Source organism: Manis pentadactyla, chromosome 14 (genome assembly GCF_030020395.1).
Source record: "Manis pentadactyla isolate mManPen7 chromosome 14, mManPen7.hap1, whole genome shotgun sequence".
In the NCBI taxonomy this organism is placed as follows: Eukaryota; Metazoa; Chordata; class Mammalia; order Pholidota; family Manidae; genus Manis; species Manis pentadactyla.
Window position 1 is genome coordinate 17,165,812 of NC_080032.1, and position 27,623 is coordinate 17,193,434.

The 27,623-nt window shown below is 46.8% G+C and overlaps 1 protein-coding gene across 4 annotated transcripts in view; it reads left to right on the forward strand.

Moving 5' to 3' along the window:
- Window positions 1-27,623, forward strand: part of NOS1 (nitric oxide synthase 1) — a 163,407-nt gene that overhangs the window by 98,063 nt on the left and 37,721 nt on the right. For 3 of the 4 annotated variants that reach the window (XM_036929402.2, XM_036929403.2, XM_036929397.2), the window contains exons 1-6: window positions 15,665-15,823; window positions 16,548-16,639; window positions 19,331-19,472; window positions 21,693-21,832; window positions 23,439-23,613; window positions 26,877-26,978. In XM_036929402.2, coding sequence (XP_036785297.2) covers window positions 15,680-15,823; window positions 16,548-16,639; window positions 19,331-19,472; window positions 21,693-21,832; window positions 23,439-23,613; window positions 26,877-26,978 — 795 coding nt within the window. In that variant the 5' untranslated portion in view covers window positions 15,665-15,679. Of the gene's footprint in view, window positions 1-12,875; window positions 13,005-14,342; window positions 14,489-15,660; window positions 15,824-16,547; window positions 16,640-19,330; window positions 19,473-21,692; window positions 21,833-23,438; window positions 23,614-26,876; window positions 26,979-27,623 lie in introns of those variants that run through there. The other variant, XM_057491414.1, reaches the window with a different exon arrangement.

A 27,623-nucleotide genomic window follows, 5' to 3' on the forward strand; every position in this document is an offset into this window, starting at 1 on the left:
AGGGAGATCAGAACAGGGTCACTCAGCAGGCCATCTTCCTTCCCTCCAGCCGCTCCAAGCCTTGGATGGCACACATCAAGGCTTCCACATTCTATCTTCTGATGCATGATCAATGGTTGGCATTTTTCACCACCATCTCATTTAAGCAATGACTCAAATCCTCTCTGCATAGCTTTCTGGGGAGATGGGACATGTCAGAGCCTCAGTGGGGGTTGCTTTCCTTACTTGCTGATAGCTGGCCAGGAAGATAAGGACACCAGGGATTCTGCAGTAGGTTGCATTCGTGGTCCCACTGGCCAATTGCTGTCCTTCTTATAGTGACATCTGGGACTGTTTGAAAAATGAGCACAACTGTGGACTTCTATTATGCTGTCCTCAAAAATCAAGGCCACCCTGGGAGCATGAGGGCACGATTATCCATTAATGATTAAATGAACAAATAAAGTAAAAATTTTTCTGTATGCTCTCTCTTAACTAAAAAGAGATGTTGCCGTAATTCAAACCCTCCCAAGACAAAGAAAGAGGCATCCTCAGGCCAGATCCAGACAAGATTTATTAGGTCTACACCATATTGTCCTAAGAGACTATTTATATTTGTGCTTTGCATTTATTGTCAGTATTTCAAATTTTTATGTAAATATCCTGTTTATAGCTTCTTTTAAAAACGTGACAGTCTGATGACCTTGAGCCTATAAACTTACAGGACAATAATCTGCATGGACTGAGTAGTAGCTGCCCCCTGCAGACAGAGCATAGGCTGTCCAGTTTGCCACAGTCCCCACCACTCCCTTAATTAATCCTCTCATTAAGGCTAGTGTTTATTATCACTTCTTAAAACATTAGTCTGTTGACTTTCTTATAATAGTTAGGATTAAAGTGAAATCTTTTTGTATCCATGTCTTTATTATAAGTGACAGATAGAGATAGACCAAGAAGTGCATATGTTTCAGGAAAAATGAGAAAGATTTCATAGGTTATTTAAAAATGAAAAATATTCTTATGTGTTTAATATGTAACCACGTGTTCTGTCTTGAAATTACTCAGCCTTTACTAATGTACCTTACCTGCCTACCTGTCCCCTCCAAGTATCAGAGTTTGTAATTGCTGGTTTGCAGCAACCACTGAGATCTGGGTTACTGGGAAGATAAAGAGGAGGCCTCGGCTTCACCAGAAAGACCCTGCAAGTCGCTGCCGAAATCCGAGCAGAGGCAGGACCATGGCCACTTCCTTTTGCACCATGCACCTAGGTTAGACAGTGACAGCTTGGGAAATGTAACCTTGCAATTTAAGCCAAGAATGGGGCTCAGTATTGGGAACAGGTGATTAACAGGCCCACTGGCCTTCTTTTCAGAGCCTCATGATGAAGTGATTAATGTGTTAGTCTGTGCAGGCTGCTGTCACAGAGTATCATAGACTGCATGGTTTATAAACAACAAAGACTTATTTCTCACAGTTACAGAGGTTGGAAGTCCAAGGTCATGGTACCGGCAGATTCGGGGTCTGATGACAGCCCACTTCCTGGTTCATAGACAGAGTGTTCTGGTTCATGTCCTCACATGGCGAGAGGGGCAAGGGAGCTCTCTGGGGTCTCTTTTATAAGGGCACTAATCCAGTTTATAAGGGCTCCAGCCTCATGACCTCACCACCTCCCAAAGGCCCACCTCCTAACACCCTCACACTGGGGGTTAGGCTTCATCATCTGAGTTTGGGGGGACACAAACATTCAGTCTACAGCAATCAGGGAGTGGTGTTGAGAACTTGCCTAGGGTTCCCTCTAAAATGCCACGTCCTTGGAGAGGAGAAAGGGTGCTAGAGATAGGGGGGAAAGTCTTCTTGGGGTTAAGATGGCCAAACAGTTTTAGACTTGGGAGTTACTGGAAACATGGCATATAGACCAGCCATGTTTGGGATTTACATTCACTCCTTTAGCATCAACAAATCCTCAGCATAGTCCATGACCCAGAAAAGGCTAAAAACCACTGGCCTGCAAAGATCCTCCTAGCTCTGTTGTCTGAGACTGTTTTCCAAATAGAATAGAAGCCTTGGAAATAGAGCTGAAAGGAGGCAAAGACCTGAATGTTCAGTTATATGTGAGTCCCAACCCCAGAGCTAAGGAAGCAGTTCTGTTACTTCCTGCTAGACATCTCCATGACCACAGTGCTCAGAAATGTTTCCCAGGCTGAGCAAATTAATAGAAAACACTATGTTCTTCTTCCCATCCTGAAAGATGGGCTCCTATGCTTAGCTTCTTCTGTACCTGCTCAAAGCCACTTTACCTGCAGCTTTTGGAATCAGCTCCTTCCTCCCAGTTGTAACCCACATTTCCTGCTTTTTTATCTGTTGGGGGTTAGCTTTGTTAATAACAGAGAGACCCAGCCATTTACCCGCTTTCCTGATTCGGGAAGAGACAAAAGGGGGTGGAAGAGCAATTGTCCGCATTTTCCCAAGGTCTGGGCAGGACACAACAAGCCCAAGTGAAGCAGGGCAGATGCAGGCTAGACAAAAGAAGGAACTTTCTGATTCAGAGACTGTTAGCTCCCTGAACGAATACTGAGGTCTCCTCTATCCTCCTTAATGCCCTCCTTTGTCCAATTTCCAGGCAAATCAGCCAGAGAGGCACTGCCTTTTTTTTTTTCTTTAAGTTATCATTGATACACAATCTTATGACAGTTTCACATGAGCAACGTTGTGGTTACAACATTCACCTGTATTATCAAGTCCCCCCCACACACCCCATTACAGTCATTGTCCATCAGCTTAGTAAGATGCTATAGAGTCACTGCTTGGCTTTTCCAGAAATACCTCCTCTTAAATCATTCTCGGGAGGCTGAGACCTTAATCTCTAGCTAGTAGTCATTTCTCTTGATAATAGTTTCGTTCAGCCAGTGAGGGGCCAGTGAGACTCAAGTCCCAGATCACTAGAACACAGCGCATGAATGACTTCCTGAAGCTCATCTTTAGAGTCCCCTTGCAAATTGTACCTGGCCTGGTGGGTAGAATGGATCAGCTCACCCATCACCAAACACTCACCCAATCCCTGCCATGTGCGTAGCTCTCAGGTGGAAGCAGAGATGAGCAAACGTGTCCTCCCTGTTCCTTGAGAACTTCGTGGATGAATGTGGGGAGACAGACACAGATACAGTGCAATTAATCCTAAAATAGAGAGGGATACAGAACACTGTGGGAATATAAATACTTCAGCAGCTATCAGAAAAGTTTTATGGAAGAGGTGACATTTGACTTGGGTTTTGAAGATCACATAGGAGTTTTCCCAGAAGAAAGTGGGGAAAGGCATTATAGTGAAAAAAATGGCTATGACTAGTTGCATTTTTTTTCTTGCTAAGGATCACTATGGGATCTCTGAGGTTGTCTTTAGTGCTAATACCACCTGGGACACATATTGAGCTTTGATACCATTCTGAGGGCCCTTTTTTAAAAATCCTCGTAGGTGACAATGCTTAGATAAATGACATAAGGAACTGCTGCTTATCCTATTAAAAACAGAAAATTCAACCAAGTAAATTTGAAGATCTAATTGGCTTTGTTAAGCGATTCATGAATTGGGCAGCTTCCTCTCTAGCAAGCAGAGAGTGCTTTGTTGAATGGCAGAAAAGAAAAGGTTTTCAAAGATATAGAGAGACTGTAGAAAAGGAAATTATTGGCAGAGAATCCATTATTTTAGGCAAGGATGCCCTCCAAAGGGTAACAGAAAGAGTCTAGCAGTAAATTTCCTAGGGCTAACTGACTGATGCTTACATTTGGGGGCTGGAGGGGCTGGTACTGCAGTTAGATTAGGTATTAAGTCTTGGTTTACTGACCAGGCCATTAGCATGAGTGACTCCATCTTTGGGCCTGTGGTTCTCTCTTTAACATTCGTTCTCCCTGCAAAACCTTAGAATTTGAATCAAGCCCTTCTTGGTTTCCATTCTTATTAAGTACCTACTTTCCTACCTGCCTGAATTGCTTTCCTAAAAGATAAGAGGTGGAACCATGCCCCTGCTTGAGAGCAGAATGTCTAGTTTCAGATGCCAATTAAATGTCAGCCCCACCCGAGGTGCAGGCAGGGAGGTTCTCAGGCCTGGGGGAAGTAGGATTTCCATCGGGGGCCCTCCCCTCTTACTCAGCCCACTGCCCCTTCCTCCAGCCTCTTGCTGACAAAGGCGATGAGGCAGTCAGATAGATGACTCTTGTTTTTAAATCCCCCCCCTGCCCCACCTTATCGGGAGCCTGGCATGTCCTCACCCCTGGGACCTAGGGCTTGCTGGCTGCTTTCAAAATGTCAGAATCTGTGAAGTTTTCTGTATTGCCAGAGGAGTATCAGAACCCCAGGCCTGTCTGGAGTGCCCCAAATGATGAGGCGAGTGGGTGAGGACTGCTTGTGTCCCCCGTCTTCAGGGGGAGCAGGGTTTGGTCAGGTCCCCTCTCCACAGGGGCACACACCCCGGCTGGCTGGCTGGTGCTGCCTTTGCTGGAAACCAGAAGGAAGCAGCCAGACCCAGCCAGGCTGCGTCTGAATGAAGACAGCCAGGGAAACCCTCTCTTCCTCTCAGCGACAGCCCTGCATGGCGCAGGAAGACCTCAGGCAGGCCTGACTCACTGCTCAGTACCGGTGTCAGGATAAAAATAACAGTAATGCTGATACCAGTACCACCTTGTGGGTTGTGGCCCGCTAACCCTGGGACTCACTCACCCTCTGCACTGGGGCCAAGAGCTCAGTTCTGGGGTCAGGTTTGGCCTCTTCCTACTGGTGACCTTGGCCAGATACCTGCCGATAGGTGCATCCAGTTGTGGGTAAGATGCAGCAAGACCGTGTATGAAATGGCAGCCTCAGCTGTAACTATAATAGCTCATGTATGTTGAGCAATGTCAGGCACTGGGCTAAGCACCCTAGGTCTGCGGCCTCATTTCATTCCCAGCCCAATCCAATGAAATATAATTGTCCCCATTTTACAGGCGAATAAACCGAGGCACAGAGGGGTTAGTAGCTTGGTGAAGGTCACATGACTAGGCAGTGGTGGAGATGGGCCTTGAACCCGCGGAGCCCCAGAACCTACTCTGAACTCTACAGATGTGTGTGTTGTTATGAGGAAATGGAGGCTCTGAAAGGTGAGGGGACTGTCCCAAACGAACACCCAACAGAGTTGTGCGTGGGATCCCAGCCCTCAAAGACCCCCCCTTCCTGCTCTAGGCCCCGCAGCTCTCTCTTCTGTGTATCCCTAGAGTGGCAGAGTACATATGCTACCTTGATATCCCTTATCTTTTAGGAAAGCAAATCAGGCAGGTAGGAATAAGCATGGATGCCAAGAAGGGCCTGATTCAAATCCTAAGGTTTTGCAGAAAGAACGAATGTTAAAGACAGAAACACAGGCCCAAAATGTGTATTCTTATTCTTCTCATTATTTTGTTGTTATTGTTATCATTTGGCAACCTACTACATTGCTAATTTAGGCCTAGATATATTGCTAATTATTGTATTTTAATGTGAGGCACATAGGGCAAGAAACACAATCCCCATTTTGCAGATGACCCTTATGGCCCAGGAAGGGCCACAGGCACCCACTGAGTCTTGGTGACAGAGCTGTGCCTTTTTCCCTTTATGACTATATTGTCATCCTTGTCCATTATTGAAATCAAGGTAGCATATGTACTTTTGTGCTCTAGGGATACACAGAAGAGACGGCTGCGGGGCCTAGAGCAGGAAGGGGGGTCTTTGAGGGCTGGGATCCCACGCACAACTCTGCTGGGTGTTCATTGTTCATTTGGGACAGTCCCTTCACCTTTCAGAGCCTCCGTTTCCTCATCCAAAATATGGGTTACTGTGAGGATTCAGTGAACCAGTGACTGTGCAATGGCCTAGCTCAGGTCAGACACAAAATAGGCATTTATTAAATGTTCCTCAAAATAAGGTGAAGTTGAGCATGACCACTGCCCTTGGGGAGTTCAGAGCCTAGCGTCATATTCTCATCAAATATCTGCCTCGATCTCCACAAATTTCTACTTCCAAGACAAGCTACAGACATAGACACACACTGCGCAGTTATGATACCGTGATTTTTGGGGTTTCGTAGAAGCATCCACAAATGCCCCCAGGATCCCCCTGGCTGGATGTAACAGATTCCACTGGCTCCATTCATGTTTGACATCTTACATGAGGTGCCTGTCAATTACTCCCTTCCCTAAGCCTCTCTCTAAACACTTGAGGAACTGTTTTGAGATTAATTTCTCTCTGTGGGAGGATACCCCAAATCCCTAGCTATAAGCTGCTATCAGACTCCCATTTGCCCCCAACTCAATCTGGCCAGCTATCCCTTTACCTTAATCCAATTCATGACCGAAGTCAGACACCCAGGTTGGATTTTCCTAAAAGCATCATCAGCTGCCTTTCTCGGGTAATGCAGTGTTCCTGGGGTGCCCTCAAACAGGGGCAAAGGCACCTCAACAAAAATGCTTTCCTGGAATTTATACTGGACAGTTTCCCCCAAGCCCCCATGGCAGCCAAATCCCAGTCTTCCTGATGCATTGCTCCCCACCCAAGCCATCACCTGCTTGGTGACCCCAGGGTCTTTATAAGTCACTTAGCCATGAGACCAACCTTGTGTGTCCTGCTACGCTTCGTGGTCAGAGCCAGGGTGGAGCCAGGAAGTGGGGCCTGAATTAATGGGTGTTTGGGTTTGGCCCTGCTGGAATTTCCACATATTTTGCTAACTGTTTATTTTAATAGTGAATATATTAATATAAGCTGTCCCGAATGTTATCTGAGTAAGACAATGACATTCTGGCTTGGGAACCAGTGACACCACTCTGCAGCCTCACTGACTGCGTGAAACCAGATTCAGAGTCCTTCTCCAGATAGCATCCAAGTCCTTTTTGCCTCCTATCTTTGCAAACTGATATCAGTTGTCAAACCCCCTCCAAACAGAGATTCTCAGAGGTCAAAAGAGCCCCAATCCACTCCCATTTTCTAAGGATTCGAGGATATTTTTAAAGGTTAAAAAAAAAGAAAAACCATAACCGCAAAGCTGGTTGTACGTTTTATTTACATTTAACAAGTTGATGCTTTGAATAAACACATGCACGCAGTACAATGCCATAGAGCGCAGGTGAGCCACAAGATAATTAGAGGATTTCTTTTACAAGGAATTCATAGCGCACAAGTACATTCTGGTCTGGTAATGGGACCATGTTCAAATTTGTCTAATGATACCTGGTTACCTGTGACATCATTTGAGCTGTAAGTATAAACTTACTCGGAAGACACATCAACAGCCTAACTTATAGACCCCTAATTACCAGCGGCCTTCATCTGTGGATCCAAACTGGGGTGGTTCTGACTTCTAAGCACCCCCTTCCTTAGTCATCTTCCACAGACTACAGAATATGGGATGAGTCAGGGGGAGAGACAAAAGAATAAGTGATCTCAAGCTTCCATGGAGCTCTTATAAAGAATGAATCACTTCAGAAATAATGCTTTGAATGCACTACAAGGAAATTATACTCGAAGGTACTAAACACAGTTGGCTAAGTTTTATAAGTAGCAATTTTTTAATTGCATGGATGGGTGTGGTCGTGGACCCTGAGCTGGCCCTGCTTGTAACTGTTGGGTTACTCTTGCTACCCTGAAGAGATAGTACCCACAGGTTGGAGCAGCGCTGCTGGGCCTGCAGCTAAGGCACAGTGTGTGGCCCCTGGCCCCTGGTGTGGCTTGCCTGCTGCCCAGCTCGGCCCCAGCGTGCTTCCCGCATTTTAGGGCAAACCACACGGGGCAGGTTGCTGCAGGCCTGATATAGACGAGCTGTCACTGGCATCAATAGCGAAAAGAGTGAGAAACTACTTGCTTTGCACAGGTTTCAGCTTTTGCTCCTGGATTAGTTCCTGGGACTGTTGTAACGAAGCACCACAAACTGGATGACTTAGACAACAGAAATGTCCTGTCCCACAGTGCCGAAGGTCAGAAGTGTGGAATCAAGGTGTTGGCAGACTTGCTTCCTCCTGAGGGCCGGGAGGGCAGGATCTGCTCCAGGCCTGCCTCCTTGGCTTGCAGGCAGCCCTCTTCTTGTTCACATGGCGTTCTCCTGGTATGTGTGTCTGTCTCCAGATTATAAGGACACCAGTCATGTTGGATTAGGGTCACCCTAATGCCCTCCTTTTAACATAATTGCCTTGTTAAAAACTCCAAATAAGGTCATATTCTGAGGTCCTGGGGGTTAGGACATCAACATGTGAACTTGGGAAGGACACAGTTCAGCCTGTAATGGTTGCCAAGATGTTCCGGGTCTCCCCAGTGCCTCCCTCCCTGCTGCCAAGCTTGTCCCTATTTCACAGTGAGGCTCCTGACTGTAACAGCCCATGACTGGGGAACAACAAGATGCTTGGCCTCTGTTTCTAGATCTTCCAGCTTCTGGTGTCTAGTCTGTCTTCCCGGCCCCTTGCCATCTCTCCTGCTCCTTACTTCCCAACTCCTGCTACAAGGCTCACCATCCTCCTGCTTGCCCAGGCTGGAAGCCTCGGAATCAGGGTTGCCTTTGTCCTTCTTCCTCCCATCCTCTCTCACTCCGAGACTCTCCATTCTGCTTCCAGCACCCCCTCCCCAGCCCTCCCTTCCCTTCCTGCTGCCACCGCAGCTGTTGTGCCTGCCCCCATGGCCGTGTACCTGCGTGGTTGTCCTGCACCGTCATATGTCTCTCCGCCTTCCCCTCTCCCTCCTGCCACCCTTGTGGGCACATATTTCCTAAAATTTGGCTTTGATAAGGTCACCCCCTCAGGCAGCTTCAAGGGTCCTCCTTTCCCTACTAAATCCAGACCAAAGCCTTTGGCTTAGCATTTGAGGGACTCTACAATTTTGAAATGCATTGAGACCTTTTCTGAGGCAGCTTGCCATTACAGAACACCATAAAGGGGGCGGCTTAAACAATAGAAAGTTACTTCTCACAGTTCTGGGAACTAGAACTCCGAGGTCAGGGTGTCAGCACAGTCATGCTTGGTGAGGACTCTCTTCCTGGCCTGCACTGGCCACCTTCACTGTCCTTACATGGCCTTTCTTCTGTGTGTGCACAGAGAGAGAGATACCTCTTCCTCTATAAGGCCACCAATCCTGTCAGATTAGGGCCCCACCACTATGATCTCATTGATCCTTAATTACCTCCTAAAGGTCATGTCCCCAAATACAGTTGACTCTTGAACAACTCAGGGGCTAGGGACACTGACACCCCCCACACAGTAGAAAATCCACATAGAACTTTTGACTCCCCAAAAGTTACTTGTATTATATACTGTATTCTTAACAATAAACTAGAGGAAAGAAAATGTTATTAAGGCAATCATAAGGAAGAGAAAACACATTTTTAGTACTGTATAGCATTTATTGAAAAAACTCTGTGTATAAATGGACCCACACAGTTCAAGTCTATGTTGTTCAAGGGTCAACTGTATAGTCATACTGGGGGTTAGGGCTTTGACATGTGAATTCAGGAAGGACACAGTTCAGTCTATAACAGATCTCAAAGGCTTGTTGCACATGAATTATGTGCTGGATTCTGGTCTTAGTGGCTAGGGATAAAGCAGAGTGAACAGTGGGTAGGCAGAAAACTATATATCTAAATATATATAAGGCATACAGATATATAGATATATATAAGATATATAGACATATGCATTCACATTGAAAATACATATATACTCACAAAATGCAGACAGTGATAAGCGCTCTGAAGGAAAATAAGCATGGTAAGGGAACAGAGAGTAATGGGCTTGGATGCTGTTGCTAATACAGTGGTGGTAAGCAGGTGAAGACATAGGGTAATAAGTTAGAGATCAGGCACTGGAATTTGAGCCTTTGTGTCTGCAAACTTTTTCTGTAAAGGGAAAGATAGGAAATATTTTTGGCTCTGCGGGCCATACGATCTTGGTCTCCATCACAACTACCCTGCTTGGCCCTTGTATTGCAAAAGTAGCCATAGACAACGTCGGAACAGATGAGTGTGGCTGTGTGCCAATAAAGCTTTATTTATGGACACTAAAATTTGATCTTCATACAACTTGCATGTGTCATGAACCATTATTCTTCTTTTGACTTTTTTTTTTTAAATCAACAAGCTAAAAATGAAAAAACCATTCTTAGCTTGCGGGCTGTACAAAAACAGGCAGCGGACCAGGTTTGGCCCACAGGCTGCAGTTTACAAACATCTGCTTTTGAACACACACCTACAAGTTCTCCTCCCAGTTGTGGGATGAGAGTGGGGACTGCTACAGAGCCTAGAACACAAGAGCCTCACGCACAGTAGGTGCTCAGTATATTGAAGGAAAGGAGGGAGGACGGGAATGAGAGGGGAGAAGGAATCAGGGCATTAGGAATCCTATAAAGCTGAATTCCTGGCTCCCATCCCCAGACTGACATGACTTCACCTGACTGTCTCCTCTTGGGCTGCAGACCATTTCCTCCCATTTCTTCCCAGTCAGCCACTGCAGGCTCCCAAAGCCACAGGTGTTGACATAGCCTTTAAAGTGGGCACTCAAAGCTCAGAGCCTCCTTTTCATATTTAGGAGGAGGCAGCCTTCCCACAGAACCCCTGGGATCAAGTCTCCTGCCACCGACGTCTACCTAGAAAAGCTACCATTGTCTGCCCTAGACACAAATCCAGAAGAGGGCATGCAGAGCCATGGCTCAGAGCCCACCTGTGCCCCGGGCCCAGCGCAGTAACTCACAAGTGCCACGCATCTGCATGTTCAGCCGCAGCACTTCAGTCCCCACTCAGGAAAGTCATTTGCATCCCCCATGCAGGGCCCCTGACTGCTATATTAATCTCCCCGTTTGCCCCCTCCTGAGTCATCTAATATTACTGCTGGCTAATTAAAACATCAAAGCCCGAAGTACAACAGCCCTGCCACAGGCCTCCTAATGCCTGGTTCCCAGTGTGCAGTTCAGAGCAGCCCAGGGTGGAAAGTGGCATTGCTCGTGCCCAGGCCCCCAATTACTTGGCTCATAATGACCACCCCGCACACATCTACAATCTCAACAGATGGCCTCTTTTATTAGGCCCGTTATCTCGTTCCCCCCCACACCCTGCCAACACAGGCTGCCGGCACCCGCCCACCGGCCACACCCCACACCTCTTCCTCCCGCCTCCCCCTGCTCCCCACCCAGCTGCCCTCCCGCCTCTCCATGGCCAAGTCCAACCCTAACGCCAACACCACGTCTGTTATGCCGTCTCTGAGATCCCAGCTGCTCCTCAGCCTCCACGTCATTAAGGCACACGGTTAAGAGAGTTTGTAAACTGGCTGAGTGATGCCCAGTATGTAGGAGGACAGCTGGGGTGCCTCCCACATGGGCAAGGTAGGATTTTTTTGTGTGTCACGGATTCAGATTGTCAGCACAATGAGAGCAATCTGTCCCTACAAACTCTTGCCCAGATATGACTTCCATCACTTGCATGTCTGCTGGAAGAGACAGGAGTGGAGACAAAATCCCAAAGAAGTGTTTAGGATGTCTGACCAGGCCTTGAAAGCCGGTGGGGCTGTTTGTATGCAGCTTCACAAGGGGACCTCAGTAAAACAGTGTTTAGCAGGATAGAAAGTGCAAATGGGGAATGAAAGGAAGAACTGACCTTCTCCCGCTTCCAGTATACATGTGGTAATAATACTTGTAGCAGTAGCAGTATTAATAGGACAAGAAGTTGTCCTAATATAGAAGAATAATAACACCAATAGTAATAAGAAATGGCCAACATTCAGCAGGTGATTGTAATTACCCAAAAGAAAGATGCTGGTGGCTTGGACAGGGTGCTGGCCAGTAGATGGGGAGGAGGAAGAGCAGATGACTTCTAGAACTATTTAGAAGGCTAATATGGTGGGAGTCAGGGAGGGTTGGGGTGGGGGATAAAGAGGGTGATGTCCAGGACAGTCCCACCTGTGGCATGCATGGGTGGATGGATGGTAGTGCTCAGCACTGAGATGGGAGCCACTGGAGATGGCCAGGGTGCAGAGGTGTGGAAGGTCATGAGTCAGAGCTTCTCCCATCTGTTCTCTGCAATCGCTCCCAGCACTGCTCTGATGCCACCTTTAACAGTGGCATGCTGTTAACCTTCCTCCTGTTCCCCGGAATTCCAATATGGTGGCATGGATGCTTCAGCACAGAGCTCCTATTCCTCTGGCCAGACAGGTGGCTGTGATATGCCTCTGACCTCAGGACTTTTGCACAAGCTGTTCTCTCTACCTGCATGACCCTGCTCCCCTTTCTTTGCCTGGTTAACACCTACTTGTCTTGACTTAAAAGCCAAATGCTCCAGTTAGGTGCCCCACTTTGTGCTTCTGTTTGCCCTTATGCACTGCCAACATCCCATATTATAGCCCTATTGCACTCAATGATAATGGTTCATTCAGTTGTGATCCCCCCATTGAACTATGAACTCCATGAAGGCAGAGGTCACATCTGTCTAGTCTGTCCCTGTAGCCCTGGCCATTGCTACCTTGCTGACACATAACTAATACTCAATAAACATGTGTTGAATGAATGAATGAATAAGTGAATTATGCATAATGCCCAAGGGGCAGGAGAGTCAAGCAGTTAAGGATGTGGTTTGAGAGCCAGACTGCCAGGATTTGACTCCTGGCTCTGACTTACTAGCTCTGTGATCTTACATAGACAACTTAGCTAACTGTGCCTCAGTCTCCCTATCTGCAAAATGAGGGTGATAAAGTTGTTGCTTGGCACATAGCAAGTGCTTATTGAGTGCCAGTTTTCAGTATGAGTGCTTCAGAGTTTTTTGTGATCTGCTCTGGCAGATTCCAGAAAGAGCCACACCCCTCCCCATCCTATTGGCGACAATTTTCCAGGGCCCTCAAGATCCTGTCTAATGCTCCGTCTTCCTTCTCTCCGCCAGCCCCCTGCCTCAGGAAGACAGTCCCCCACAAAGAATGGCAGCCCCTCCAAGTGCCCCCGCTTCCTCAAGGTCAAGAATTGGGAGACGGATGTGGTTCTTACTGACACCCTCCACCTTAAGAGCACATTGGTGAGTATCCCACCAGGGTACAGACCAGGGTTTCCTGGCCTCAGCCCTTACCCACGTTCGGGGCTGGACAAGTGTTGTGGGGACTGTACTGTGCATGTTAGGCTGCTTAGCATCGCCTGTCACCCCTACCCACTAGATGTCAGTGGCCCCCTCTGAAGTTGTGATAACCAAAAATGTCTCCAGGTATTTTTCAAAGTCCCTTGGGTGAAAAATTCACTCCCACTTGAGAACCACTGATGAATACTTACTCTCTCACGTTAATATTTTTTATTTGTGTGCCTTGAACCCAAATAATCTGATGGGAGTTGTTGGCTCTGAATACCTTTTCTTTGTCTCTCACAGTCTGACCGCTGGTGGGGTACTGAGCAAACCAAATCCTTCCTTGCTTTCATAGTGTGTCCTTTATGTTTTTATATCATGTTTTTAACACTCCACAAGTCAATATATTGCTTCAACTATTTGTTGAAAATGGGCCTCTTGCAGTTAGCTATTGCAGTATATAACCAACTGTCCTAAAATTAAAAAAATAAAGCAACAGTGGCATGCTTTTTAAAAGTGGCGTACCCACTTTAAAAGTCTGTGGATTGGTTGGGTGGTTCTGCTAATCTGTTCGTCTCATACATCTGCAGTCATCTGAGGGATCAGCTAAGGGCAGGCTGGTTTCGGAGGGCCCTGGCCAGGAAAACTCGACTCTGCCCTGTGTGGTCTCTCATCCTCCAGTAGGCTAGCTGGCCTTGTTCACGTGGTGGCTGCATGATTCTGAGAGAATGAGCAGAAGATGCAAGACCTCTTGAAGCTTAAGACTGGAATGGGCACCTCACTTCTGCCACTTTTTATTGTCCAAAAGCAACTCAGATTCAAGGGGTGAGGGAACAGGCTCTACCTCTTGATGAGAGTTGCTGGAAAATCACCCTGCAAAAGGTGTGAATATAGGGAGGGGAAGAATTGGAGCTGTAGTTTGCAATCAACATCCCATAGGTACGTTCAGATGAGTTACTGTAGGCACTCTACCGGCTCCTTCTTGATTACTGGAGAATCAAAAAATATCCTGGGATTCAGTACCAATGGTTCTGATTCCCAGGGAATGCCAGTTGGAAAACCCTTCTTCCCTCAAGAGAGCAGAGCAGACATTTTCAGAACCTAAAAATGGTGTTTGTCCTTCCTTATCTTGGCTGATGACCACATCCACCAATGATTTGAAGCTGGTACTTGAGAAATCCCATGTGGAAATTAAAGACCAGGTAAACGCTGCCATGAATGGCAGATCCAGGTCTGCAACCCAATATGTACCACACTTGAGTAAAACCAAGCAATAGCCCAAGTCTCTTTTCCTTCCAGGAAACGGGCTGCACTGAGCACATCTGTATGGGCTCCATCATGCACCCCTCTCAGCAAATACGAAGGCCTGAAGACATTCGCACAAAAGAGCAGCTCTTCCCTCTCGCCAAAGAGTTTATCGATCAGTACTATTCATCAATTAAAAGGCAAGTTTAGGTCAATCTGGGGAGCTCAGGGTAAATTACTGTACTCAGGACAAAGACTTCAGCTCCAGGTATGCAGACAGTTGAACCAAGGCCTAAGCATTGGGCCTCTGACCACCGTACACACAGGTCAAAAACTGGTGGCCCAAACTCGAAGTCTGGCCTCCAGAAGTGTTTTTGTTTGACCTGCAAAATGTTGCTTAAGTTTGAAACATTTTAGCAATTCCGTGCCCAGATACATACCCTAAAGAAGCTCTCTCACTTGTTCACAGGAAGGCATGCATTAAAATGTTCACTGAAACATTGTTATAATAGGAAAAAAATTAAAATTAAGGAAGTAATTGGAATCTACCGTAACTCTGTCAATAAGAGAATGTGTAAATAAAGTGTGGCATTTTCTGTACTGGCACACTATACAGCTGTAAAAAAATGAATGTGTTAGAACTCTGTGTGTTCATGGGAATGCAGCTCACAAATAAACTGAGTGAAATAAAGAAAACACAAATCGTAAAAGTATACATTCAGGAAAGCACCATTTATAAAATTATGTATAATAAAACTACATGATTTAGGGAATATATGCACATGTGGCAAAAATATAAACAAAAGTATGTGAACAGTAAATGCCGCATTGAAAATAGCAGCCACTTCTGGGAAGAAAGTGGACTATGATGGGGAGGCAGTCCCTAAGGAACTATAATGATATTTCTGAGACTTGGGTGTTCATTATATTGGTGTCTGTACTTTTTGTAAGTCTGAAATTTTTCAAAAAACTTTTTAAACTTTCTAAAATTGAATTCATTGCCACTCATTTAAAAATTAGAAGAGTTCCCTCTAAAAATCAGATTTCCTGTGTCTCTTGAAAGAAGATCTGGCAGCACTGGGCCCCCATTCCTATCCAGGTGACAGTTGGCTGGAGCAGAGCTGTGGCTGCCCCCTTTGGGACAGGCAAGGGCTTGCCTGTTTGCCACAGTCTCCACCCAGCCAGTTCGTCACCGTGGGGCCTTTGTGGGCATTTGCATTTCCAGGCTCTGCGTTATACTTAAACTATTGTGTCTAGGTATTATCTCAGACTTGGCAGTGGCTTCTGGCCTGCTATAATAACTTAGTCCATCCACCAACCTCTAATTCAGGAGAGAAGATGACACTCCTGTGTCTCTTCCCTCCTCACTCAGATTTGGCTCCAAAGCCCATATGGAGAGGCTGGAAGAGGTAAACAAAGAGATCGAAACCACCAGTACCTACCAGCTCAAAGACACCGAGCTCATCTACGGGGCCAAGCATGCCTGGCGGAATGCCTCCCGCTGTGTCGGCAGGATCCAGTGGTCCAAGCTGCAGGTAGGTGGGGAGGCTCAGTTACCCTGGGGAGCCCTTTGGTGGGTGGGAGGGATGATCTTTAAAAAGGGTCAGCTCCTAAGGGCCAGGGTGAACAATCAGATGGTAGTCATGGGATCTCAGATTCTCAGATCATGACCAAATCTAGTTTATAGTCTTGTCTTATTTAGCCACAGTGTCCTTTTAAAAATGAATTTGCATGTCTCTTGGTGGGGCTTATACATTCTCATTTACCACAGACCCCACCACTCCCTTTTGTCTTCCACCTATTCTCTTTGCAAACATTAGATTCTATGTCCCCTGGTATGATATGTTTTTTTTACCTGGAGAATAGATTGAAGTTGGGAGTAGCTTAGTTATCAAGTTTAGGGGGGTTTTGTTTGATTTTTGTTTGTTTTGTCTTAAATCCCAGATCCCTGGGAACATAACAGGAAATATATCCAGTCCATTAAAATCCCACCTGTATTCACCAACCCTTTCCCACATTCAGTTCTACTCCATGCCTACTTCTAGGGGATTTTTCCTGGTTTGATTTGACTGTAGTTATTGGGAGAGAAGAAAGAAAATATTAAACCCAGACTGGGACTCACTAGTGAGGGAGGAGCTTACTAGTCCAGTGGGGCAGCAGCTGGAGTGGGCTCTGGACTCTCCTCCAGGGGGAAGGCTGCCCTGGAGGAGCCACGGGGGGAAGCAGGAGGCACTCAATCCCCTGATGCATCCTTTCCAGGTGTTCGATGCCCGTGATTGCACGACGGCTCACGGGATGTTCAACTACATCTGCAACCACATCAAGTATGCCACCAACAAAGGGAACCTCAGGTGAGCCATGCAGGGGGAGGGCAGCTGACTGTCCCCAAAGCATCGACCCCTGAGTCTGGAGCTGGCTTACCTGCCAGGGAAATGCCCCTCTTCCTCTCAGGGAGATGTGCCACGCTGGGAGAGGTGGCCTGGCTTCGTTGTTCCACCTGCCATGTCCCATCTCCTCTGGGAGAAACAGACCCCTGTGCCATCTGCAAAGCTGCGACAGCCAAAATCACAGTCACCTGCAGTCCAGTATCACCCATGGAGGCAGAAAGGGCCTTTTCCCACTCCTGGGAATCAGAAAAGCCCACGACTGGTGATGTCCTGCTTTTGTCCTGCTCTCTTGCCTGGAGCTGCCCCAGAACCTCGCTCTGTTTAAAAGGCAATTTCTCTTCCCGCTGCCGTGGGGACTGTTCCTTCAGATCAGGTCACACCTTAGCCTCCTCTCGCCCAATACAAGGAACAAGGTCCCGGGGAGGAGGAGGCCACGGCAGGAAGGCCCCCATGTGAGCTGGTGGCTCCCACACTGGGAAGTCACAGCTGGAAGGCAACAGCTGGGGCTCCGCAGACAGGTGCCTACTTTTGTTAATCCTGCTCAGCAGTCCTGTCCTAGCATCTGTTCCCAGCTGCTGAGGACCAGCCCCATCTTGGGGCCGCACAGGGACAGTGCAAGGATATTCCCACAAGCCCCCCAGAGGACACTGAGCTCATCCCCAACGTGGCTCATTTGCATTAAGCATATGGCTTTTCTTGGATGTGTCTCTTCCTTGAGAAAGAGAATGGAGTTGGCCAGCCACGCCTGCCTGTGGGAAACAGGCTTGTAATGTAAGCCCAGGGCCTAGGTGGGGAATCAGGATTTAGATCTTTTTCCCAAAAGACCTCACCCCTCCAGATTCTGAGCATCAAAGGAGGGTCCGGGCAAGGTCTTAGCCCTCAAGGGGCTTATGGCTGTTCCAGTAGTTGTTAAATGGTACTGTCTGAAGGCAAAGGGTGGTCACCACAGGCCAGGCAGCACTCCTCCTTTTTCAGTGCTCTTCTGGGGGTCTTCATAAGATCTTCTAGATAAGAAAATACTCAGCTGATACTGTTTTTAAAGTAAGTGTTAAACCACATGTCTGGAAATGATAAGAAGGCCATAAGAGAGTGGAAATAATTTAAACATATGAGAGAAAAGCAGACAAAGAAGAAACAGGGTGGGCGAGAAACACGTAATTTAAACAGCACAGGGAACTCCACCTGCCCTTCACCGAGATTATGCTTAGGAGATGCGGGAGATGGGAGGCGGGAATGTATTCTGTTTCTTCAGTTGGACTCAGTTCACGTACATAGAATAAGTATTCTGCCCCACTGTGTGTGATTCTGGTGTTTCTAAACATGCTTTTAGAATATAAATATATACATAATATTTATATTATATATATATATAACAAAGAGAGACAAATACTCTTTGTCTTGTGTTCAACAAAAAAACGGCCATGTGTTTTACTGCTGTCCCTGGCCATTTGACTCATTCTGTGTTCAGCTCCAATATAGCATCTTTGCTCTGAGATTTGTAAGAGTCCCTTTGGCTGTATGTGACTTGTACTTTGAGCCCCAACTCTAGATGCGCCCCCAGATGCAACATACCATCCCTGCGGCGTTAAATGCAATGTTGTCTTGTGCAGATGGTAAGACCCACATGTGCTCAGAAAGAAAGCAGTCCTGGGAGCTAAGATGAGCCAGAGGATGCTGTGTGGAGAAAAGGAATGTGAGCTAGGCCTTAAATGTGGGCACATGGCAGCAGAGAGGGATCCCAGCCACAGGAGACGGCAGGGCAAAGCTCCAGGGGCAGGATGCGGGTGGGAGGCATCTGTGAGCAATGGGTGGACCTATAATGTGGTCACCATGCTGACGTGAGCCAGGCCCATGTCTCCCTGAGGTCTGGTCCATGAATGGGACCAATGAGTCCAGGTGGCAGGAGCTCCCGGCATGAGATAACATGGAATCACGTCGTGAAAAGTTAGTCTCCTTTCAATCTTTTTTAACCCTGATGATGCCAATAAGGAAGCCTCAGCTTGGTGCTACAACATCATAAACACTTCTCTAACACTGCTGGTCTCCCTTCTATCAAAGAGAGAGCTGGGCTCCAGCCGGGTGCCAGCAGCGGCAGCGTCTTTCTATGATATCCTGACAGTATACGGTATCCTGGTTGCCTGTTTAGGTAGGTGAGGCGAGTGACAAGCTCTAGTTTTCTTGTAAATCAATGGGAGTACATATGGAAGTTGATTTCTTTTTAGTCATAAGTCTATAGACTTTGGTACATAGGGGGATGAGCAAACTGACCAAGAATTAATGATGGTGGTAGGAGAAAGACTGGAGGTGGGCACCGGTGGTATGTTTTTAAAGGGAACAAAGATCCAATGTTCTTTCCCTGGAGATTAGCTGCTGCCAAAGAATCCCTGGAAAACTGGCCCGAGTCAAGATTGCTTTAGTCTCCAGTTAGAGCAGCATTCTCCTTCCTCCAGCAAGCTGGCCTGGGGGCCTCCCATCCTCGCCAGGGAGGTGGTCTCTCCCTTCCAGCAGCCGCTGCATGGGCCCTGGGGTCCTTGGCACAGATGTACTTTGCCCTGAGCCTCAGGAAGTTGTTCACCAGGGTGTCACCTTTTCCAGAATGTCCCCAAAGGGCAAGCCCCACCCTGACACCAGGCGTCCCCCCTCTCTCCACCACAGGTCGGCCATCACCATATTCCCCCAGAGGACTGATGGTAAACACGATTTCCGAGTCTGGAACTCCCAGCTCATCCGCTATGCCGGCTACAAGCAGCCTGACGGTTCCATCCTGGGGGACCCAGCCAGCGTGGAGTTCACAGAGGTGCGTGCCCCCCACCCCAGCCCACCGTTTTGGACTCTCATTACCCCAAACCATCTTTATCCACAGGCTTTTCTTAGTTTAATGTTATAATAGGGAGAGCAGCTGATAGGGTGGTCTCGTCCCCAGACCTCCTGCTCCGTTTGGCTACCCCTGGTCCAGCTGGTCATTTGCTCATTTTCATACCGTTACCTCACCTTACCCTCATGATGGGAACTATTATCCCCTTCCACAGATAAGTAAATTCAGTCTCACCACAGCCAAATACAATATCCAAGGCTACTAAATGAGCAGAGGGAAAGCTAGAACTACAGTCCCAATCTCCCGCCTCCCTCCAGGAAGAGAGGCAGTGACACATGGGAGCTGCGTCTGGTATGCACCTTTTCTGAGCTGGGTAACACATCAGACTCCTGTTATTCATTTCTATATACAACAATTCTTCCTACCCAGCCCCTCTTTTGGTGAGCTTGACTCTCCATGACACCAGCACCACCGCAATTTCTGGCAGCCCCAGTCGGTCCATGCACCACCAGGAAAGGGAATACCGCCACCTCCCTATCCAGGGTGCCCTCCAGGTGGTCCCGTGGGCAGGCAGCACGGGCAAGGATGGTAGCTTATAGCGACTCTGCCCCTGGGAACCACCACAGGCAGACCCCATGCCTACAGTGACTCAGGCACACAGGCCTGGTACCCCTTCTAGCTACCGCCCACTCCTCCCCAGGGAAGCCTCACCTTTGCTCTTTCGTCAGATCCCCCTGCAGCCCACCCTTACCTCCCAGGATGGAGCTGGCAAGCCCAAGGGCTGCTCTACTCCCTCACTGCTGCTGACTTCGTTGGCTTGTGGCGTTTCTTATGAAAATGTGATTATCTTGAGGAGGGGGCTGTAACCAGGGCAGCAACCAGGAGGCACCTGTGTCCCTGTAGATGCAGCCAGACTTTCTGCTCCACTTGGCTGAGCGCTCACTGTATACTTGGCTGACCTTGTCCTCATGGCCACCAGAACGTAAATCCCACGGCCTCTTCCTCTCCTTCCGCCTCCAGAAACCTCACTGACAGGACATGTTCTCCTAAGCCCATGATTTTCTGCTTCCTCTTTCTACTAACACGGTAGAAAGAATTACCCCAAGCTCCCCAGCATAACCACATAATTATATCTTTTGAAACCCTCCTACCTGAGGCTGTCCCATGCAGCAGCCACTGGCCACATGTGGTAAGTGGGCATATGAAATGTGGTGAGACCAAACTGAGATGTGCTGTAAATGTAATATACACACCTGGTCTCAAAGGCTGAGAATGAAAAAGGAGCACAGAAAATATCTTATTCATAAGTTTTATTTTCATTACATATTGAAATAATAATATGGTGGATAATGTTGGGTCAATCTACTTATTATGTTTATTAGTAAATTAATACATGTATGGGTTAATAAACATTGTGTCAAATATATTTCAATATATTAATGCATTTATCGTTCATAAATTGATATTTAATACATTTAATTATGTTATATATTATGTATATTTGGTATATTAGGTTAGTAAATATATTACATACTTAATTTTAATGTCAAATACATTGTTCAATTAGATTGACAAATTCTTTAATATAATATCAATGAGTTAATATAATCATGACTAGTAATTATTTGATAATTAAATGTTACTGAAATTAAAATATATCATTTAAAATGCATGTCTTGTTTAAATTATTTTTACCTGCCTTTGCTTGTATTTTTTTTATTTTTAAAATGTGATTACTAGAAAATTTTAACTACTTGTATGGCTCACTTTATATTTCATTTGAACAGATGCTCTCAAAGATGCATTTATGCACAAATTCTGATAAATTCGCCTTCATCAAACTGGGTAGATTTTCTTCAAATCACAGAGCACCCAATGCAAACATTTCTTGGGGCTAGTGCCTACTTCCTGCTGGGCCCTGTGAGCCAGGGCACTGCCGGTGGACAATCCAGTTGGCACTTGCCCCCCGGGAGTGCCGGTGGGCAAGGAAGATGTGGAACACATAGCAAAGGGCAGTGCTGGAGGACAGGTTTGCCCTCTGTTCTATGGGTCCGTAAGAAGTTATACTAGATGCACAACTTTTAAAGGAGGTGGCGAGGCCCAGAGCCTCTGGTTGCACTGGGATCTCTGCTCTTTGCACCAGCACCATGTGTTTGGAGCGTCCAGAGACTGGTGGTGTGACCTGGCCGGTTCTGGTTTCAGATCTGCACGCAGCAAGGCTGGAAACCCCCAAGAGGCCGCTTCGATGTCCTGCCACTCCTGCTCCAGGCCAACGGCAATGACCCTGAGCTCTTCCAGATTCCTCCAGAGCTGGTGTTGGAAGTGCCCATCAGGCACCCCAAGTAAGAGGGACTGGCATGGGTGAGGGAGGTGGGTGGATGAGCCCAGTGCCCCTCTCTGCCCATCCTCAACCCTCTCACTCTCTCTTCAGCCCAGACAGAGGCTGCAAGGGGCTCTGGGTTCCTTCCTCACAGTGGGGCCTGCACAGAGTGAGCCCCCAGAAATCAGTCCTGCTTGACCAGCCTGAGCAAGACTGCTGTCTTTTCTGGACCATCATTTCCCTCCTCACCCCACTCCTAACCAATCAACCAAGATCCACCCTATTTCCAGTCTTGCGGGCACAGATTTTAAACAGAGGGAGCTGTTTAAAACTCTACATGACCTGATGTGTGTCAAGTTCAAAAGGACTTTGGAGCAGAGAAGTTGCTGTGTGGGCTGGGGCAGCAGACGCCGACTTTGAGAGTGAAGAAAATCGACAGGGAGATACTGTCTTGGGGGCAAAAATGGAGGGATGGGGCACCAAAAACTCAATAATCAATGTAAAGGATATTTTAATGCCTTATCTTTAAAAAGCAAAATTAATCGTTATCTCAAAAGTATTTTTACCAAAATTTAATTTAAATTCTTTTGTATCAAATTTTAAATAAAGACAGGATCTGGTTCACGGTTGAGATTCGGGTGAAGCAAGACAGGTGAGTCATCCAAGTGCAAGGTGGGACCTGTCTTTCTTTAAAGGTTTGATATTTTGTTCATCCTGGATTCTGTTTTGCATTAATTTTGTATTTTTTAAACATTGAATTAATTTAGCATACTGCATAAATAAATACAAGTATTGATCTTGATTACTGAGTTTGTGGTATCCTCTTAAATTTTGCACCCAAGGCAGATGTCTGACTTGTCTCATTCAGTCCCAGTCCTGGAGAAGGAGCAGGTATCCTAAAGTCTTCTCACACTGCCCAGTGTCTAGGCACTCACCCAGTCTCCCTGGTGAGACTCCGCCTACATTCATTCATTTGCTTGTGCAACAGTTTATTATTCCTGCCCCAGGCCAGGTATCGAGCTCACTTTTGGTCCTTGCCTCCATGGTGCTCTTGCTCTCATGGAGATCTTACACCTACAGTTACCCAACTAACCATTTAATTCCAATGAAATGCTGCACAAGAAATGTTATGGTGCCTAGAGACATGAAGTCACCTGACCCAGGATAGACTGGGCGTCAGTGAAGGCTTCCCAGAGCAAGCAACGTTTTAGCTGAGATTTGAAATACGGGTAAGAGCTGGGCAGACCCAGAAGGAAGAGAGAAGATCCCAGGAGGAAGGAACTTAAACTGCCATGCAAAGGCCCTGGGGTAGGTAGGAACTAAGCAAGACTCACGTTCTCCACTTCAGAGTGGGTTTGAAGATAACCAGCAGCCCAAGGCAGTGGTTCCCAGGCCCGGATGTCCATCCAGGTCATCTGGGCAGCAGGTTAAAAATGTGTATCATCAGGCCCAAGCTGTGGAGCCTGTGATTCCACATGCCTGAAGCAGATCCCAAGAATCAGGTTCTGATACAATATGTCCTGTCAGTCACTGGTATTTCAGCATCCCCAGACTAAGGCTGTCCTGCCCACCTGCCTGCCTCTGAGGCTCTGGCCCCATGGTGAGTTTGGTTGTATTGCTCTCTGCAGGTTTGAGTGGTTCAAGGACCTGGGCCTGAAGTGGTATGGCCTCCCTGCCGTCTCCAGCATGCTGCTGGAGATTGGTGGCCTGGAGTTCAGCGCCTGTCCCTTCAGTGGCTGGTACATGGGCACAGAGATTGGTGTCCGTGACTACTGTGACAACTCTCGGTACAACATCCTGGAGGTGAGGCCCTCCTTGGTTACCATGAAGGGGAAGTGCAGGGCAGAGGGGGCAGGCTCAGCAGTCCTTCCCCACAGCCACGCTTTGGGCCTTGGAATCTGGAAGAGGTTAAAACAGCATCTGCAAACCTAGAGAAGCCCCTGGCAGTCCAGAAGCATCCTTGGTATTATCATGCATATACTACGTGCTCGGCATGACTCAAAGCACTTTGTGCTACATGCTCATTGGATCCTCACCCTAACCCCCAGGTATGATGATCCCCTTCCACAGATGAGGAAACTGAGGTTTTTCAGAGAGATGAAGTGACAAGCTCAAGGTCACATAGCTAACGAGTGGCAGGGCTAAGAGGTGAACCCAGTCTTTATGGCCCAAGTTCACAACCACCTGGCTACTCTGCCTCTTGTTAGAAGGGTTGGGAACGACTCATGAACTTGGGACATTTTTGTCTCTTTCCTGAAAAATAAGGGAGGAGGGTTGGCAGTGTTTCCCCACCACACACTTTTCTCAGTGGAGAGTCTGACTCCCTCCCTGGCTAAGTCATTCTCATCTATTGCAGAGTGTGGGGCAGAGTGCTCCCTGGAGCTCAACTTTGTCAGCAACTGTTCCCAGCTACAGTCTGCTGTGTTTGGCCTTGTTCCCAAAGAAGGCACTAAGAAACAGAGAAGTTAAGTGCTGGGCCTATTCATACAGTAAATAAGTCAAGAGTAGAAGTCAGAATCAAACATTAGTTTTATGTTATTAAATCCATGGGTGTTCACATGGATGGATCTTGAGGGCATTATGCTAAATGAGGCAAGTCAGACAGGAAAAAAAATATTGTATGACATTACTTATATATGGAATCCAAAAGACCCAGACTCATAAAAATGGAATAGAATGCTGGTTACCAGGGATTGAGGACTGGGGGAATTGGGGAGACGTTGTTTAAGGGTATAAACTTGCAATTAAAAGATAAATAAGTGCCAGAGGGGATCAAGAAGTACAAACTTCCAGTTATGAAATAAATAAGTCCCAGGGATGAAAAAGTATAGCATAGGGAATATAGCAAATAATATTGTAATAACTTTGTATGGTGACACATGTTAAGTACACTTACTGTGGTGAGCATTTCATAGTATATATAAATATGGAATCACTGTGTTGCATGCTAAAACTATTATAATGTCAACTATACTTCAATAAAAAAAGAGATAAAAAGAAGGGAGAGAAGAAAAGAATCTCCAGACAGTGTATATAACAGCTCAATAAAAAAGAGATAAATATGTTCTGGAGCTCTAAAGCACAGCATAGCGATTAGAGTCAACAATACTGTATTATAAAATTCAAAGTTGCTAAGAGACTAGGTCTTGATTGTTCTTACCACAAAACAGAAATAGTAATTATGTGGCATGATAGAGGTGTTAACTAATGCTACAGTGGGAATCACATTGCAATATATAAATGTAAATATTTTAAACCAATACCTTAAACTTGTATGCCTTAAACTCACACAATGTTATAGCTCAACTACATCTCAATTTTTTTAAATTACATGGGTACTGGCCTGGAAAACAAGCCAGGGGTCCTCGGTCTTAGAATTCCCTAGGGAACTTAATTATGCCTAGGTCCCACTCCCTAGGATTTGGATATAATTACTCAGGGGTGGAACCTGGGTATCAGTATTTTTCAAAGCTCTCCAAAAGATTCTACTAGGCAGCCACCAATCCGTATAAACAAACTTTGGCAGTAAAAGAAAAGACATTTCAGGCAGTTTCCACAGATGTGGCTCAAGTCATAGTTGGGGGTTTTTAAAGTCGTAGCTTCTTTTTTCTTGCAACTAATTTCTATTCTTTTAGCCAAAATAATGCTGTGGAAGTAACCGTAACAGCATGACTGGCGATACACACTTTCCTTGCTCGTAAAATAACTCAAGTTTTATGTGTATTTATGTAAAGCAGCAAATTTCCTACTTTCTGTGTATGCGTCACTCCTAAAAGACCCCAAGCAGAACCTAACACCTCAGCTACAGAGAGTGAACTAATAAGTGTGCTTTCATGAGCTCTGTGTACATTTCGTTTGCAAAGAGTAGTCACAGGGTAACTTTTATAAGACTCCCTCCTGCCCCAGCCCTCTGGTAACAACTGCTGTTATGTACAAATGTTGACAGCTGGGGCTGGGAACCTGAGAAATTGTCACATTCTAGCCCCGTAATGAGACCTGCGTTCCCGCAAGTGACTAGAATTGCCAGAGGAAATGGAAAGCAGGACTCTAATTAATGAATTTGCTGTTGGGTCTTCCCCACTCCTGACATCAGCTCCCGCCTCAGCTTGAGCTGCCACGTAAATGTCAGGAGTTGTTTTTTTCCAAGTAGTTTTACCAGAGGAGGCAGCTGGTTAGGGAGCAGCATCCTGGTCTCGGACATTGTGCAACTGCCTGGGCTCCGGCTCAGAGACAAACTGGCTCCATGGACTTTGAGCAAAGCCACTGACCTCTCTGAGCCCGTGTTTCCTCATCTGTCGGGTGGAGTCAGGCAGGTGTCCCCATGAGGTCAAAGCACCCGTGATCCAGATTCCAAGTAGTGGTCACTCCAGGGGTACAGCAGGATTGGAGGGGAGCTTTTCCGCTAGAAAGCAGATGCTATCACTCCCAGACTGCACTTCTGCTTAAAACCTTCCAGAAGCCCCCCCCACCATCATATTTGAAATAAAATCCTGACTCCTTGGCACATCCCTCAAGATCCTCTTGATTCAGCCCTGACTATCTCTCCCACCAACATCCCCTGGCTCACTACTGCCCAAATACACCCCCTTTCTTTCTGTATCACAAGCCTGATGCCACCACAGAGCCTTTGCAAATGTTCTGTCTGCCTAGGGCTTTCCCTCTACAAATGTCTTACTTCCTCTCATCCTTTCAGTCTCACCTGTCATGCCACCTCTTCAACAGGCCTTCTTTGGCTATCCTGGCTCAATTAATCCTAACCCCATATCCCTCTTCATCCAATTTCCTTGTCTTAAAGTCTTCCTAGGAATTTGCACTCATCATAGTATTAACCGTCTCTCTTCCCAACTAGAAGGCAAGCTCAATAATAAAAGGGCCAGCCAAGTGTCTGTAGTTTCCTGCTACCAGTAGGTTCACAATGAAAAAGCACTGAATGAATCAGTCTGCCAATGAGATGATTAATTAATTTAAAAATTCATTAACGACACTAACTCTCCGTCCCCATGAAATCCAGTCCAAAAATCCAGAGTTGCCCCAGCCAGTGAGCCTGTGCTTCCTCCCCCTTTCAGGAAGTGGCCAAGAAGATGAACTTGGACATGAGGAAGACATCGTCCCTGTGGAAGGACCAGGCCCTGGTGGAGATCAACATTGCAGTTCTCTACAGCTTCCAGGTAGCACCAGGGCCCACATGCTGGCTGTCGAGCCTCAGTGGGGAACTAAAACCTCTCAGAGTATTGGAGCAGAGGGTCAAGAGACCTAGCTAACCGGGGAATTCACCCACCAGGAGGCGGGCTTCCCAGCACGCCTGCCTTCCTTTCTGTGTTGGATCTTGGGTGGGGACTGTCTGAGGAGGAAATGACTAGATAGGGAGAGTTTACGTCTTGTTGCTTATGATTTTTAGAATTGGGATGGCAGATATCCTCCGTGTCTTGTCACCTCTTAGGGATTCAGATGATCACATAACAGAGACAAATAGTCATCCTCATTAACAGACACATCTAGGGCCCTCAGCACATATGGCTCTGCAGTAAGTGGTATTTTAGTAGGATGGCTGTAAGAGTCATCATCTAAACCGTGACACTTCTGAGAGCAAAAGCAAGGATCTACTGACAGTGTGTCAAGGCAATGGGGATAAACCAGGGTTCTCCGGACAAACCAGGAGACCTGTAGAACTGAGGTCCCTCTATACTGGAGGCCAGCTCTGCCCCTGAGGACTCGTGACCTGGGAAGCCTGACCTTCACAGACGTAATGGAGGGCACCCACAGACAGGAGAACGGACACACCAAGTCATGGACAGTCGTGAATATCAACCATA